General features: G+C 40.0%; 1 protein-coding gene across 11 annotated transcripts in view; it reads left to right on the top strand.

Annotated features, from left to right (window-relative positions):
* BMPR1B (bone morphogenetic protein receptor type 1B) overlaps positions 1-13,162 on the top strand; it is a 331,935-nt gene extending 318,773 nt beyond the window's left edge. For all 11 annotated transcript variants that reach the window (XM_084756100.1, XM_084756098.1, XM_084756094.1 and 8 more), the window contains 3 exons: positions 4,079-4,254; positions 6,262-6,392; positions 9,564-13,162. In XM_084756100.1, coding sequence (XP_084612226.1) covers positions 4,079-4,254; positions 6,262-6,392; positions 9,564-9,689 — 433 coding nt within the window. In that variant the 3' untranslated portion in view covers positions 9,690-13,162. The remainder of the gene's footprint in view (positions 1-4,078; positions 4,255-6,261; positions 6,393-9,563) is intronic.
* Positions 13,163-13,493: the final 331 nt, after the last annotated feature.

Genomic DNA, 13,493 nt, shown 5'->3' with positions numbered 1-13,493 from the left:
TAGCCCTTAATTAATTCCTTTTGTTTATTTGCATGTTTAATTTTGAAATTTTAACTTAATTACAACATTTCTCCCTTTTCTTTTTTCCTTCCAAACTTTCCAATATACCGTATGCCACTCTCCAACTTCTTTGAACTTTTTTCTACTGCTTGTTATTGCACGAACACACACACATGTGTGTGCATGCACACGCATGTACATGTGCACACATATACATATTTCCTCCTAAATATAACCTGTTGCGTCTGTATAATGTTACTTGTATGCATGTTTTCAGGCTGTCAGTTTGAACTGGACAGCCAATTGATGTGCTCTGAGAAGGATCATCTCTCTTGCTTCCAGCTTTATTCAGTTGCCTGTACTTCTTTGTGTATGGTTGAGACTTCATAGGTTGCCCAGTTTAGCATGTTTATTGATATCATCCTTTTTCAGTTCATGTTTGGGCATCATTGATATGTTGCCATTCCTTTCACTGGTAAAATGAACCAATCCAAGACAAGTTAAAGTATGTAAATGCAAGTTTATTGGGAGCAGCTCCAGAAGGTTCACTGGTAGGAAGGAACTTGCCCAGAGAGCTTGCCATGCAGGGGGTAGGGAAGACAGATAAGTGCAGGAGAAAAAAATCTGCATGCTGAGAGAGGAGTGAGGGAAGCAGAAACACACACACACACACACACACACACACACACACACACACACAGAGAGAGAGAGAGAGAGAGAGAGAGAGACAGACAGACAGACAGACAGACAGACAGACAGAGACAGAGACACCCAGGAACCAACATGTCTGGTTTATATAGTGACTCTCTGGGAGAGGGGAAGCCCTGCCCCTAGGTAGAGGGCGGGCCATGCCAGCCCTGCTCTACAGCAAGACCTAACATCCCAGCCTAACATCCCTGATATTAAATGGATAAGGGACGCAGAAATATGGTCTTTTGACTGCTTCAGGCTGACAGTAGGACGTCAACGGGAGGTCAAAAGGCTGAAGCATTGGCCAAGTCTGGGAAGAACAGGCTGTTGCATTTGCTGGTCAGGATCTGTGAGACCATCTGTGGCTAAGAAACTGCAGGTCTAGCTGATGCGGTCTGGGAGGTTTAGGCTGGAGCACCTGCGTTCCAGAGGCAGCACCTGGCAGGATGCTGGAAGATACATATGTTAGGGGCAGAAGATAAAGTTAAGGAGTTTAAATTTGAAACTTTTAGGCACATGGTCTTGGTAATTGGGGGTGGGGAGTCCCAAAACTGGGGAATGAGGGAGGAATCCCACCCTTTGAAATGGGAAATACTTATCTGTGGATTCCAGTGCATCTTCTGAAGTTTGCAAGAATCTTTTTAAGTGAGACAACTTAAAATCTGATTGGTAAAGCTCAGAACAGTCTAAACACAACAGTAGTATAGTGATGGAAGATCTTTTATGTTCCTTAAATCACTTTCTTATTACCAACCTTAAAACACCTTCTCCCCCTCAAACACATCTTAGATCCTCAAACCTTACATAAGCTTCACACTTTTCTGAGACGACAGCTGAAGCCTTGCTTTTTGTTGTTAAACTGATCTTCAAACCCATCAGAGACCTGAGAAAGATAAATTACCACAGGGAGCATAGTCCAAGTAGTCTAAGCATTGATTAATCTGACAGAGGACCTTTCCAGTAGGCTCCTGTGGAGTTAGTGGCTTCATTCTGACTGTAGATCTTAGGGCAGCATCTCAGAACCTGGCCCAGCAAATCTGAGAGGTCTTTCTGCAGAAGAGGACTTTGGGAAGGATTAGTCTAGGCAAAATGGGCAATCGGCTCTCCAGGTGTCTACAGTTCCACTCAGGGCTTTTCAGTGGGCTAGTTGGGGCAGATTTGCCCAATATCACAATCTAGAAGGAGGAGTCATATCTGATTGCATCCGAGTCTTCTTGGAGGCCTTGGGGGTCACTCCTAGAAGCTGAAGTCTCTGTCACATTAAGCTTTTCTATTAAGCATTTAGATGTACTTATTCTACAGATTATCTGACAACTTTGAGGACCATCATTTATAAAAATAATGGCTAATCTAAACAATGGTAGCTCCAGGTAAGGGAGTGGGGGGCAGTCCCCAGGACTGAGAAGAATGTGCAGAGTGGGCAGGATTGGAGAAAGCAGTGGGATTTAACAGACCACGTGGGGCAGGGGGAAGGGCAACCAGAGATGCCAACTGAACATCCAGAGTTCAGGGTAGAAGGCAGTGAATGCTAGCCACCACCCTGCAGCAGGTAGGGACTGGGACCAAGGAATGCTGGGAAGCCAAAAAGCCATGTTGATATATAGCTTCTGATGTTACTAGGAGACACAATCTCAACAAAGTCTCTGATCCTCTGTCGTTTCTATAGAAACATGCAGAAGAGGCAGAACTCTTAGCTCAGAGAATATGAACCCTGATAACACCCAGAAGGAGTTACCTCTAATTAGCATCTTTGCTTTTTAAGTGTAGTGCTTAAGGCATTTACTATTAGGTTAAAAGTAATCTTTGACAAAATCAGTTTGCAGAACAAATTTTCATCTATCTGTCTACATATTGGTTCCAACTCATTTGTGTGTGTGTGTGTGTGTGTGTGTGTGTGTGTGTGTGTGTGTGTTTAAATGTAACAGCTTAACGTTTCTCTTTAAATTTTCCAAGGGAAAGTTACTGCTATCAGGGCTTCTCATTCGTCCCAGTTAACTATCTTTTCCAACAGTGTGCAAGCTACGTGATGAGTGAAGATGAGTTAAAACTTCCATCTTTAAGGCCACACCAAATGACTGTGGCAGATAGTCAGGAACTTAAACTCTTCACATTGATAGATACTTGTTCAAATACTACTCAGGAAGATGTTTTCTGCTACTCATGGAGAAGATGCTATTCAGATACTATTGGGAACCATGAGGGTGAGGGTGAGGGTGAAGGACCAGCCACTGTAACCTGCATGTGAGGGGAGGCACCGCTATCTTTGCAGTTGGTGGATCTTGAAAGCCTTGATATGTTGGACTAGTTGAGAGGGAAAGAGTTAGAGTCCTCTTACTAGTGCCCTTTGGTAACCGTAACCTTTCAGTTGCCCAGCAGAGATCTATCTTTACCACACATTTCCCAACCACTGCCCGTCCTCCCAGATTCAAATAGACATAAAGGAGCTAAGAGTTGAGCTGTCAAAAAAAAAAATCATCAACTGGGGCCAGAATGCATCTCCAGCATTCCTGATACGCTCTTGGGTGTCCTAGCCTAAGATGATTATTGTTTTCCTTTCTCAGCGTGTACTCATGAATATAATTAAGGGCTATAGTTATCCTTTATCCTTTATTTATTATTTTCTGTCTAGAACCTAAGATTTCATAATTAGAACCACCGCAGCATTCTTTTAATGATTAAAAATGACACATCGTAGCACAGACGACATGTCAATGGAACACCTCCTTTGTGCTCATGTAGTATTTATCAACAGGCATAGTAGGAGGGGAGAAGCTTTTCATTATTAGTCCTTTGAGAATTATCAACATCATACAGTGTGTATGAAACTTTTCTAGCTTCCCTTTGAGCCTTTCCTGGCATCCTTTCCCTCCCTCCTTCCCTCCCTCCCTCCCCAAGTTTAAGCCAACTTGGTATATATTCTTACCAATTATAAGGACAAGTCAATTAAATATACAGAGAAGAAAGGTGCATTTTAGGTATTTATTTGATACTGTTTATTTTTTGAGGCAGGTTTCATGCAACTCAGGCTGGCCTCAAATGCATTGCACAGTTGAGGCTGCCCTTGAGCTCCTTATCCTCTTGCTCTACATCCCACATGTCTGGACTACAGGTGTGAACTACAATCTCAGCTTCATTAGATAGTCAGCAATAGTTGACAGCTTAAATTCAATTTTGTGCTAATATAATTTTATATGTTGGGGCTTCCTCCTCATTCAGTTACACATGGTCTTGATGTTCAATCTGTGAATGTTGGAATTTTGCCAAGAATGATTTCTGAGGAAATGGTCTGCTTCCTAAAAGTTTTTCTCTTCGAGTTGCCACTGATGCTTGCTCAGAGAGCCTCAGAAACCTCCAGTGCTCACGATGGCCTGCTTTACTTTTCCCTCAGTGACACAAACGAGGTTGACATCCCACCCAACACACGGGTGGGCACCAAGCGCTATATGCCTCCGGAAGTGCTGGATGAGAGCTTGAACAGAAATCATTTCCAGTCTTATATTATGGCCGACATGTACAGTTTTGGACTCATCCTCTGGGAGATTGGAAGGCGATGTGTTTCTGGAGGTAAGAGAGAAACCTCTTTGAAAAGCCACCCAACGGGAGATGCTTGCAAACAGTAAAGATTAAAGTTAGTGTATTATATTCAGTATCGGATTTTTCTTTCTTTTCCCCCATTTATTTCTGTTGAGTAGTTATAATCCTTCGAGGAAGTACTTGATATATTAGGACCATCTTTGGCTGGCTGCCTCCTCCCTTTTACTGACCAGTGAATATGTTTTTCCAGACTCCATGCCAACTTCCCCTCTACTTCTGTCTCACTTCTCTCTAAGACTTTCTTTGGCAGTTTCCAGCAAGTCTACACCCTCTCCTACCTCTTTTAGATTCTCCTCGGCTACCTGCTGGACCTCATTCCTAACCCTACTGCGACATTCTCTGTACTTCCTCTGCGGGGGTAATGCAGAGAGTCCTGAGCATTCCTGAACACTCAGGTTTTTATGTTAAAATGAAATTGAAGCATCAAAATATTGCCACTGTTGATGATAATTTTCCTACAAGCATAAGGATTCCTAATAAGGACAGCTGCTTGACATGGGTGCTGGGAATTAAACTTGCAACCTCTGCACAAGCAACAAGTGCTCGTAACCACGGCTCTATCTCTTCAGCTCCTGGTTCTGCTTGTCACATGTAGTTTGTATACCTAGCTTATCATCCATGAGTCCATAGAAGTAATGAGTTAAATAGGTACAGTCTTCACCTTCACACTGTATGTGAGTCAATGTCTTGGAGTTAGAAATGAAGCACTCAAGTGAAGGGAAGCATCCTATGAGTAGAACACATTATTTCATGACCTGTATATTGAGGTTACAGTGAGTTCCAGTAGAAGAATAACGAACACAGACAATACATGTAATGATGCTATGTGGTCACAGTATGTGTCCACAGGCAACAAGCAGACATTGAGTTTGAATTGTCTGAAAAAAAGTTTTGAATCTTTGCGTCTTTAATATTCTATGTGGGTTTGATTTTTACAAAATTGGGACATAACACAAACCTCAGGGTTTTGTTTTGTTTTGTTTTGTTTTTTTTTTGCCTGAATAAACCTCAGTGAAATTTATCATAGCTGATGTTTGGTTTTTGAGATAGAATTTCACTATGTAGTCTAGGTTGGTATGGGATTCTCTATGTATTCCTGCCTAGCTTTGAAGTCTGCATCAGGTTCCCTAGTATTAGTTGGTAGATGCCATCATCCTGATGCATTTAGTGCTGCGGTTGGCAATCTTATGAAGTGATGGTTTCATCCTAGTTTGATAAACAGTGAGAGCATTTTTCCATGAGGTACTTGAGGGCAGAATCTGGGAAGTTGTTCAGAAACCTTCTCCATCATTTGAGGCGAGGGGTTACTTAGAATTACGATCATCAGTTAAAGTTAAAAAGAACATACTAAAAATCACCTACTTAAAGGACAGGGCAAAAAATAATTATTATCAAAAGTAGCTATTAGATATGATGAGGTAAATAAAATAAAAAGCTAAAGGAGAAAATGAAAATCAGATAATTCTCAAGCCAAAGATGAGTCCTGGCTAGTTTTTTGGACATACCACTTTCCAATATTGAATATGCCGAACTTCTTATGATTAAATACAAATATATGAATCTGGTGTTTGTTTAAGTAGGATAGTCTTCCAGACTTATGATGTTTTCAGTCTCAGATGCCAGGAACAGAAACAGTTACATGTGATGGGGCATTGATTCAAGATGTGTCATCTAATTTTACATTGACACTTAATATGGACTTTAAAAACATAACTAGCTCATGCAAATTGTAGATGCCTGTTTAAACCAGCTTTTGGAAATTGGACAGTGGCTTGTGATAGGAGAAGGCTTAAGGATCTATGACAATATGGTATCATGGGACTTACTAGTATTTTTTTGTAAATTTTGTCCTTTGGGTAAATGGTTGTTAAAAACTACTTTGTTGTTAAGCCAAGCCTGTGTTATTATCAATAGAGTTTTTAAAAATATAAACTGTCAGTTAACAGAAAATAATATAAGTAATAAACATGTCTTCAGGCATAGTGGAAGAATACCAGCTCCCCTATCATGACCTGGTGCCCAGTGACCCTTCTTATGAGGACATGAGAGAAATTGTGTGCATCAAGAAGCTACGGCCTTCATTCCCCAATCGGTGGAGCAGTGATGAGGTGAGGCCAGACTCGGGGAGGGTATGGCTAACTTCTAAATATGCTTCTGTTTTGCCAGAATTCTTGATATGTATCACCAAAACTCATTTCGGTGGTGACAGTATTTGTTTTTTTAATATATTTTATTAATTTATTCATATTACATCTCAGTGGTTATCCCATCCCTTGTATCCTCCCATTCCTCCCTCCCTCCCATTTTCCCCTTACTCCCCTCCCCTAGGACTATGACTGAGGGGGACCTCCTCCCCCTTTATATGCTCATAGGGTATCAAGTCTCTTCTTCGTAACCTGCTATCCTTCCTCTGAGTGCCACCAGGCCTCTCCATCCAGGGGACGTAGTCAAATATGGGTCACCAGAGTTCATGTGAAAGTCAGATCCCACTCTCCACTCAACTTTGAAGAATGTCCTGTCCATTGGGTAGATCTGGGTAGGTGTTCGAAGTTTACTGCGTGTATTGTCCTTGGCTGGTGCCACAGTTTGAGCAGGACCCCTGGGCCCAGATCTGCCCATCATAATGTTCTTCTTGTAGGTTTCTAGGACCCTCTGGATTCTTCTATTTCCCCATTCTCCCATGCTTTTCTCACCTAGAGTCCCAATAGGATGAGTGACAGTATTTGTGTAGAACTATCTGTAGTGCATCCACTCCCTTTTTTTCCTAATTTTATTTTGTCAATTGCACAACATTGTGAATGGTCATGATTGAGCCCGTATACAGAACATTATCTCCTATATCGGCTGTGACATTTGCATAGCTGCTATTGTTTCTTTCTCTCTGTGTTTTAAGGCACCATGATTTTTTTCTCCATGACAAGTCAGACCCTTCTTTCTGGAATTTGGTAAACAACATAGGACTGGGGTTTCCATAGAGTGACACAATAAAGGGGCACTCCACTACCCACTCTGATGGTGCTGGCTGAGAACTTGGGGTGAGAGAGAGGATCACTGGTTAAAAGGAGGAACTGATTTTAAAAGGGACCAGTTCACAACCACCCATAATTGTAGCTCTAGGCAATCTGATGCCCCCTTTTAGCATCTCTGAACACCTGAACTCATAGATGTATGCACACATACATGCACATACACCACACACAATTAAAATTAAAAATATTTTTATTTTTTATTTTTCTCTTTTCTTTTCTTCCCCAACCCTTCCCATGAACTCTCTTGCTCACTTTCAAATCAACAGTATCCATTTTTAATTATTCTTTTACACACACACACACACACACACACACACACACACACACACACACACATTCCTGATTATATAAATACAACCTGTTCAAACTGTATAAAGTTACTTGTATGTATATGATTTTAGGGATGAACATAATTAGTGTGAGAAAGTGGTCTTTCTCAGAGAAGAGTCCCTCAATTGGTTATATTATAGCAGTAATAATAATAATAACAACAATAATAATAATAAATGTGTATGCATTAAGTTGAAGGCTGAGAGGTAATGTGAGCAAAGCTATTTATTGTAAAGGTTTAAATGAGAACCCCAAATATGTAGGAAGTCTGCTTTCAAGCTGGATAAAGTGAGTGAAGTGACCTGGATACCAGAATTGTTTCTGCTCCAGTGTCTCTCCATCTTCCTCCCTGCATTCACTCACTCTGCTTTGGCATGTTGAAAGCACATTCAGATAAAGAAGATTCTCACCAAAAGTGTTCTGAGCCCACTAAAGACAGGGGCATAGAGCACTGTTTATTAGTAAGGTGTCCATGGACATTCATTTGAAATAAATGGCCCATTGGCCGGGTGAGTAGTTTCTCTTGTGACATAGTATGTGCTTTCCAACAAGCTATACTGAGAGCATCATGAGATGCTGGAATTACATTCTTCTGAGGGAGACTGAGGGAACTAGTATCATTTGAAAGCTCTTATATGTTACTTGGCCTTTTTCTCTTTCTGCTTTTAATAATTTTTCTTTGTTCTATATATTTGTGTTTTATTATTATGTGGTGGGAAGACTTTCTTTTCTGGTCTATTCTATTTGGTGTTCTATAGGCCTTTTTGATGTATATATACATCTCCTTTAAATTGGGGAAATTTTCTTCTATGATTTTTTTTTTTTTAAGATTTTTCTGGGCCTTGGAGTTGGGTGTTTTGTCTTCTCTTTCCTCAATGCCTATTATTCTTAGGTTTCATCCTTTCATGTTGTCCTTGATTTCTTGGATGCTTTGTGTCAGGAATTTTCGAGATTTAGCATTTTCTTTGATGGTTGCTCTGAGTTCTATGAATGTATATGCTAGTCCCGAGATTTGTTTCTCCTTTTCTTGGATTCTGTTAGAGAACCTCACCTCTGTGTTGTTTGCTTTCTTCTCTAAGGGAACTCTGGTGTCCCATATTTGACCACTTCCCCTTGGTGGAGAGGCCTGGTGACACTCATAGAAAGAATAAGCAGGCTGCCAAAATGAGACTTGATAGCTTATGACCATATAGTTGGGGAGGACATCTCCCTAGGTCTTAGACCTAGGGGAGGGGAATAGGGTGAAAGTATGAGGGAGGGAGGAACGGGAGGATACAAGTGATGGGATAACAATTGAGATGTAATCTGAATAAATTAATTTTAAAAAGAATAATAAAAAAGAAAAGAAAATAGTCATTCTCATAAAAAGAAAAAAGAAGAAAGCTTTTCACTGATGATTTCTAATGAAGGGAAATTGTGCTTTGCAGCCAGCACAAATGCTAGACCACAGGCAAATCCAGGTGAAAGTTTTAACAAAGCTGTGCACAGGTCATTAATCTTGTTAAGTGGTACAGCATTGTGCTACTGTTAGAGCAGACTGCCATGATTTAGGAATAGCTGTGTTTCTTTGAGCAGTACAGAATTAGATAAAATGTTGAAACATATTCATGTTGTAAACAATCTGTCACTAGAGAGTAGAATTCAGATTCACTGGGTATCCTGTTTGCTTAATACTGACTTTAAAGTCATCCCTTTTTGTCCATAAAACCTTCTGTTTTCTCTTGTCACAAGGGAGACAAGAGAATCTGTGAGCCATGATCATTTCACATGAAAAAGAGTTTTAGGGAAATTTTCTGCTCGTACTTTATTGGTGCCTTAAAACTATATTCAGGCTTTATGAACAGCAACTAAAAGCCACATATTGAGCGCTTTGTGGAGTACATCTCTCTGATGTCACACCAATATTCCTTTCTCTTTCAGTGTCTCAGACAGATGGGGAAGCTCATGACAGAGTGCTGGGCTCACAATCCTGCCTCCAGGCTGACCGCCTTGCGAGTTAAGAAAACACTTGCCAAAATGTCAGAGTCCCAGGACATTAAGCTCTGATGGCGGATGCTTGTGGACAGAGCAAGAGATTTCACAGGAGCATCCCTAGCCCAAGCCTTGAACATGGCCCTACAGCCCAATGGCTTCAGACTTCCCCTCTCAGGGAGCATGCTGGACAGACACAGAGGGCCCCAGATTCATCGTGACTTTCTGAGGATGGGAACCCATTTGGGTAACTTGTTCAAGATACGATGCACGCTGCTTTCTGAGAAAGCCCTGTATTTTGGGATTGACATTTTTTTTTTAAAGAAAGAAAGATACTTTAATTTTACCAAAATAAATACTCTAGATGTTTTAAGGTTTATACAACTATAGCTTAAACAATAACAAAAGTTCTTCCTACAAATTCTCCTAAAAGTCAAAATGATTTTCCATTGGCCAATACTCTTGAATTGCACAAACCAAAGCAGCCTGCGAAGGTAAATTAGAATTCAGCTGACTTGCTTTGCTTCCCTGGCCTAGCTACCCCAGATTGTTTGGGCCAGCCCTGCAAGTGCAGTGTGAATGCACATGCATCCAAGCTCACACCCCAACCCCCACCCCCACCCCTGTCTGGGACCACAGTTTGCAGCCCTGCAGGTGGGACCTCTTACAGCTTCAGCCAGTGCAGAACAAATGAAGGCTTACGTCACTCATAGAAGGTATATGTTGGGGGTTATTCTTCAGATCCTTCTTGTTTCTGGTTCTATTAGGCAGCTCTTTCAGGTAAGCCCCCCTCTTTCATTAAACACAGCAAAGCTTCCGCATGTGCAGAGAATCAACATGGGCTGGCTTTTGTTCTCGTAAATCAAAAGATCAATATTAAATAAAACCGCCACGAGTGTGGTAGAGACAAGGTACTTTAAAATGGAAATGATTTGCTCTTGTGTTCTAAGAAAAGCACGCCAATAAGGCAGGGCAGGTGTCGAAGGTGTAGATAGATGGATGGCTTGTTTCTTATATATGCACAAGAGCTCATTGCAGAAGCACAGGAAAGAAGTATGCAACCATAATTTGTATAGATACATCTAGTATTATGTTGTTGTTGTTTTTTGTTTTTTTCTGAATCTCTGACTTAAGAGGCAGGAAGCATCTGATAGGTTAACATCTCTAAACTTTATTTTGAAACTAAGCTCCACATAGCTGAGCAGAGGGAGGTTAGTGAAGGTGGTCAAACATCCTGGCTGCTGTGGTTTAGTCTAGAATAGACATGGATCCGGTACAGACTGCTTAAGTGGTTATTCCACACCTTAGGCACGACTCACTCATTCTCATGTGCATTTACCTATTAACTTATTCTGTTTCTCCTTTATAGCACGTGTACAAAACAAACAAACAACTTGTGATTCAGTCCTGTGCAGTTTTAACTTTTGACTGAATGAGCCAAATCACTGATAAGGCCAATGTTTCTCAGAACCAGGACTATGATAAACTGTAAAATGGCACACACGACCCTCTCAACTTTCTTATTTAGTTTCCATAATGAATAGAAAGTGCCTCTTCGTCATTAAGGAATGTTGAAGTACTTCCTTTGCCTTAGAAAAATGGCATTCCTTCCAGAATACTCCAGGGGGCAGTGTGTTTTTATACATCTCACCATTGGGTGCTTGAAATATGGAGACTCTGGGGAGAATTGGCAGCTGCATGACAAGCGAGGAAATGTTTTATCTTTTCTGGAGCAGACCGTTCAGCCATTCAGCTGGTGGGCTGTTCATGCGGAAAAAACAAAAATCCTGGAGCTACAGTGTCTGTGAGCTGTATTCAGAGTTTAAGAAAACTGTAAAGAGAATCGTCCTTCTATGTCCCTATTTACAGTGTGGTGTTGCAGAGCCATGTTTTGTTTTCCAATAAGAAGAATTTCTTAGTTCTTGAATATGGAAAAAGTCACAAAACAACTAGTTGTTAACTTAATGGTTATCCACTCTGTTTCTCTGCTAAATTACATTTGCTACAGAAATATTTCTAAGTGTGTCATTTGAGCCTGGAAGAAAAGCTGTAATGCCAAGTAAGCATTTTGCTAGTTAAGTGGGTACATTTAGATTTTTTCCAGGTCTTTCTTAGGTTTAAGTGAGGTTGTAGGAAACTGTTTTCTTATTGGTAGATTTTAAACATGGACAACTTCAAGTCGGAATGTTTTGCCATGAAAACTATTTATAATGTAAAATTTACTAGATTTCTAGGGTTCCAGTAAAGAACGGGGAGAAATTAAGAGTGTCCAGATTTCATCTATATTATTCATTTTGTTGCTTTGGAAAAAATCAAAAGCTTACTTGCCAGTTATCAACTTTATTTATTCAGAATGAAACTCTTGAAATTATTGAGATCCTTAAAAAAGATTCACCCAGTTATTACCAATTTTCAAGATAAGAATTTATAATTTATTTATGAATATAATTTCTGCCTTATTAAAGTCTAGTTAATAAAACTGAGTTCTTGTTAAGGACTACCTGCTCACTTCCCAGTAATCCATTATAATTTTTAAACTTCTAGCATCTCAGAAATGAAATTTATTTTATCCTTTGCTTTGGCTTTCTGCAAATTAATAATATAATTGACTGCTGCTTATCCTCAGGACTTCTGCAAAGAGTAAGATTTCCTTCTAATTCCTCTCCCCCAAAGGAATCCTAAATTATTAATTGTTAGATAAGCTTTGTATGTTCAAGTTTATGGTTGATGTATGTGTGTATATATTATATAAATATAGATGTATATGTAAATATGTTCATTCTGGAGTCTGGCACAAGTCTAGTATGTGGATTACAGAGTAAAATATTATGAATGATAAAGTCCTAAATAAAACATAATATTTATTTATGGAAGCATGTACATTGTTAACTCACCAATGAAGAACAGTGAGCACTATGTCTGTTACTACTGGCCATTCTTCATATTCCTCAAACAGACAGCTTCTTAGATGACATGCTGGGGTTTTATTTACAGGGAATTCTTTGACATATTTCAATTGGTGTATAGTCAAGGACAACAAGTACTTAATAAAGATTGACTTCCTTGTTCCTAGAGTCATTCAAATTCATCAGGAGTTTTATGTTTTTCATCTGTTCTCACACTCGTTTATTTTTGTTGATGGAAAGGCATTAAGAAAAAATACACTAACAATAACAACAACAACAAAACCCTTGAACATGTTTTGGTGGTTACACCATCTCAGAAACCCCCAGTCCCATAAAAAAGTGGAAATGAAAGGGGCTGTGTCAAAAATAATGCCATTTAACAGTTAAAACTAATTGTTACAGCAACTAATACCATAGTGACAAGGAGAAAAGTTGGCAATATTGGGGGGGGGCAGTTTCTTTTCTATCTGTTTTAAAAACAAGACTCATTTGTGTTCTTTTGGGGGAACCAGTGCCTTATGGAATTTGTATATACTACAATTAATCATAATTAGGGAACAAACAATTGTATTTGTTACAAATTGTGTATGGCTTGTTTTCATATTTCCCTCAATAAAATTGTTTCATCTTCCCCATAAAAAAGTATGACTGCTATCTCATAGTTGTGCCTTTTCTGTGTCTTTGCATGACCTCATGACAGCAGGTGGGAAGACAGCTATGAAGGAGCAGACCAAGTATGTGTGTGCACTGTGCATCATGTGGGTCAGAGTGGGCTGTTACTTTCCACTTTCTCTGTTTAGGAAACACAGTCTTCCCGTGGGGTGGGGTGGAATGGGTAGATTGGAGATAAATGAAGAAAGTGTGAAGTTGCACTGCAGAACAATGCAGCTTACTTGGGGGAAACAGCCAGCTAGTTCTGGGCAATGCTAAGAACCAGTAGAGGTTGTTGATACAAAGTGGGACACCAGACCCC

This window comes from Acomys minous (genome assembly GCF_964271855.1).
Source record: "Acomys minous genome assembly, chromosome: 14".
NCBI classification, from domain to species: domain Eukaryota; kingdom Metazoa; phylum Chordata; class Mammalia; order Rodentia; family Muridae; genus Acomys; species Acomys minous.
Note: the sequence above shows the minus strand (reverse complement) of the source record. Positions and strands in the feature narration are given on the sequence as shown.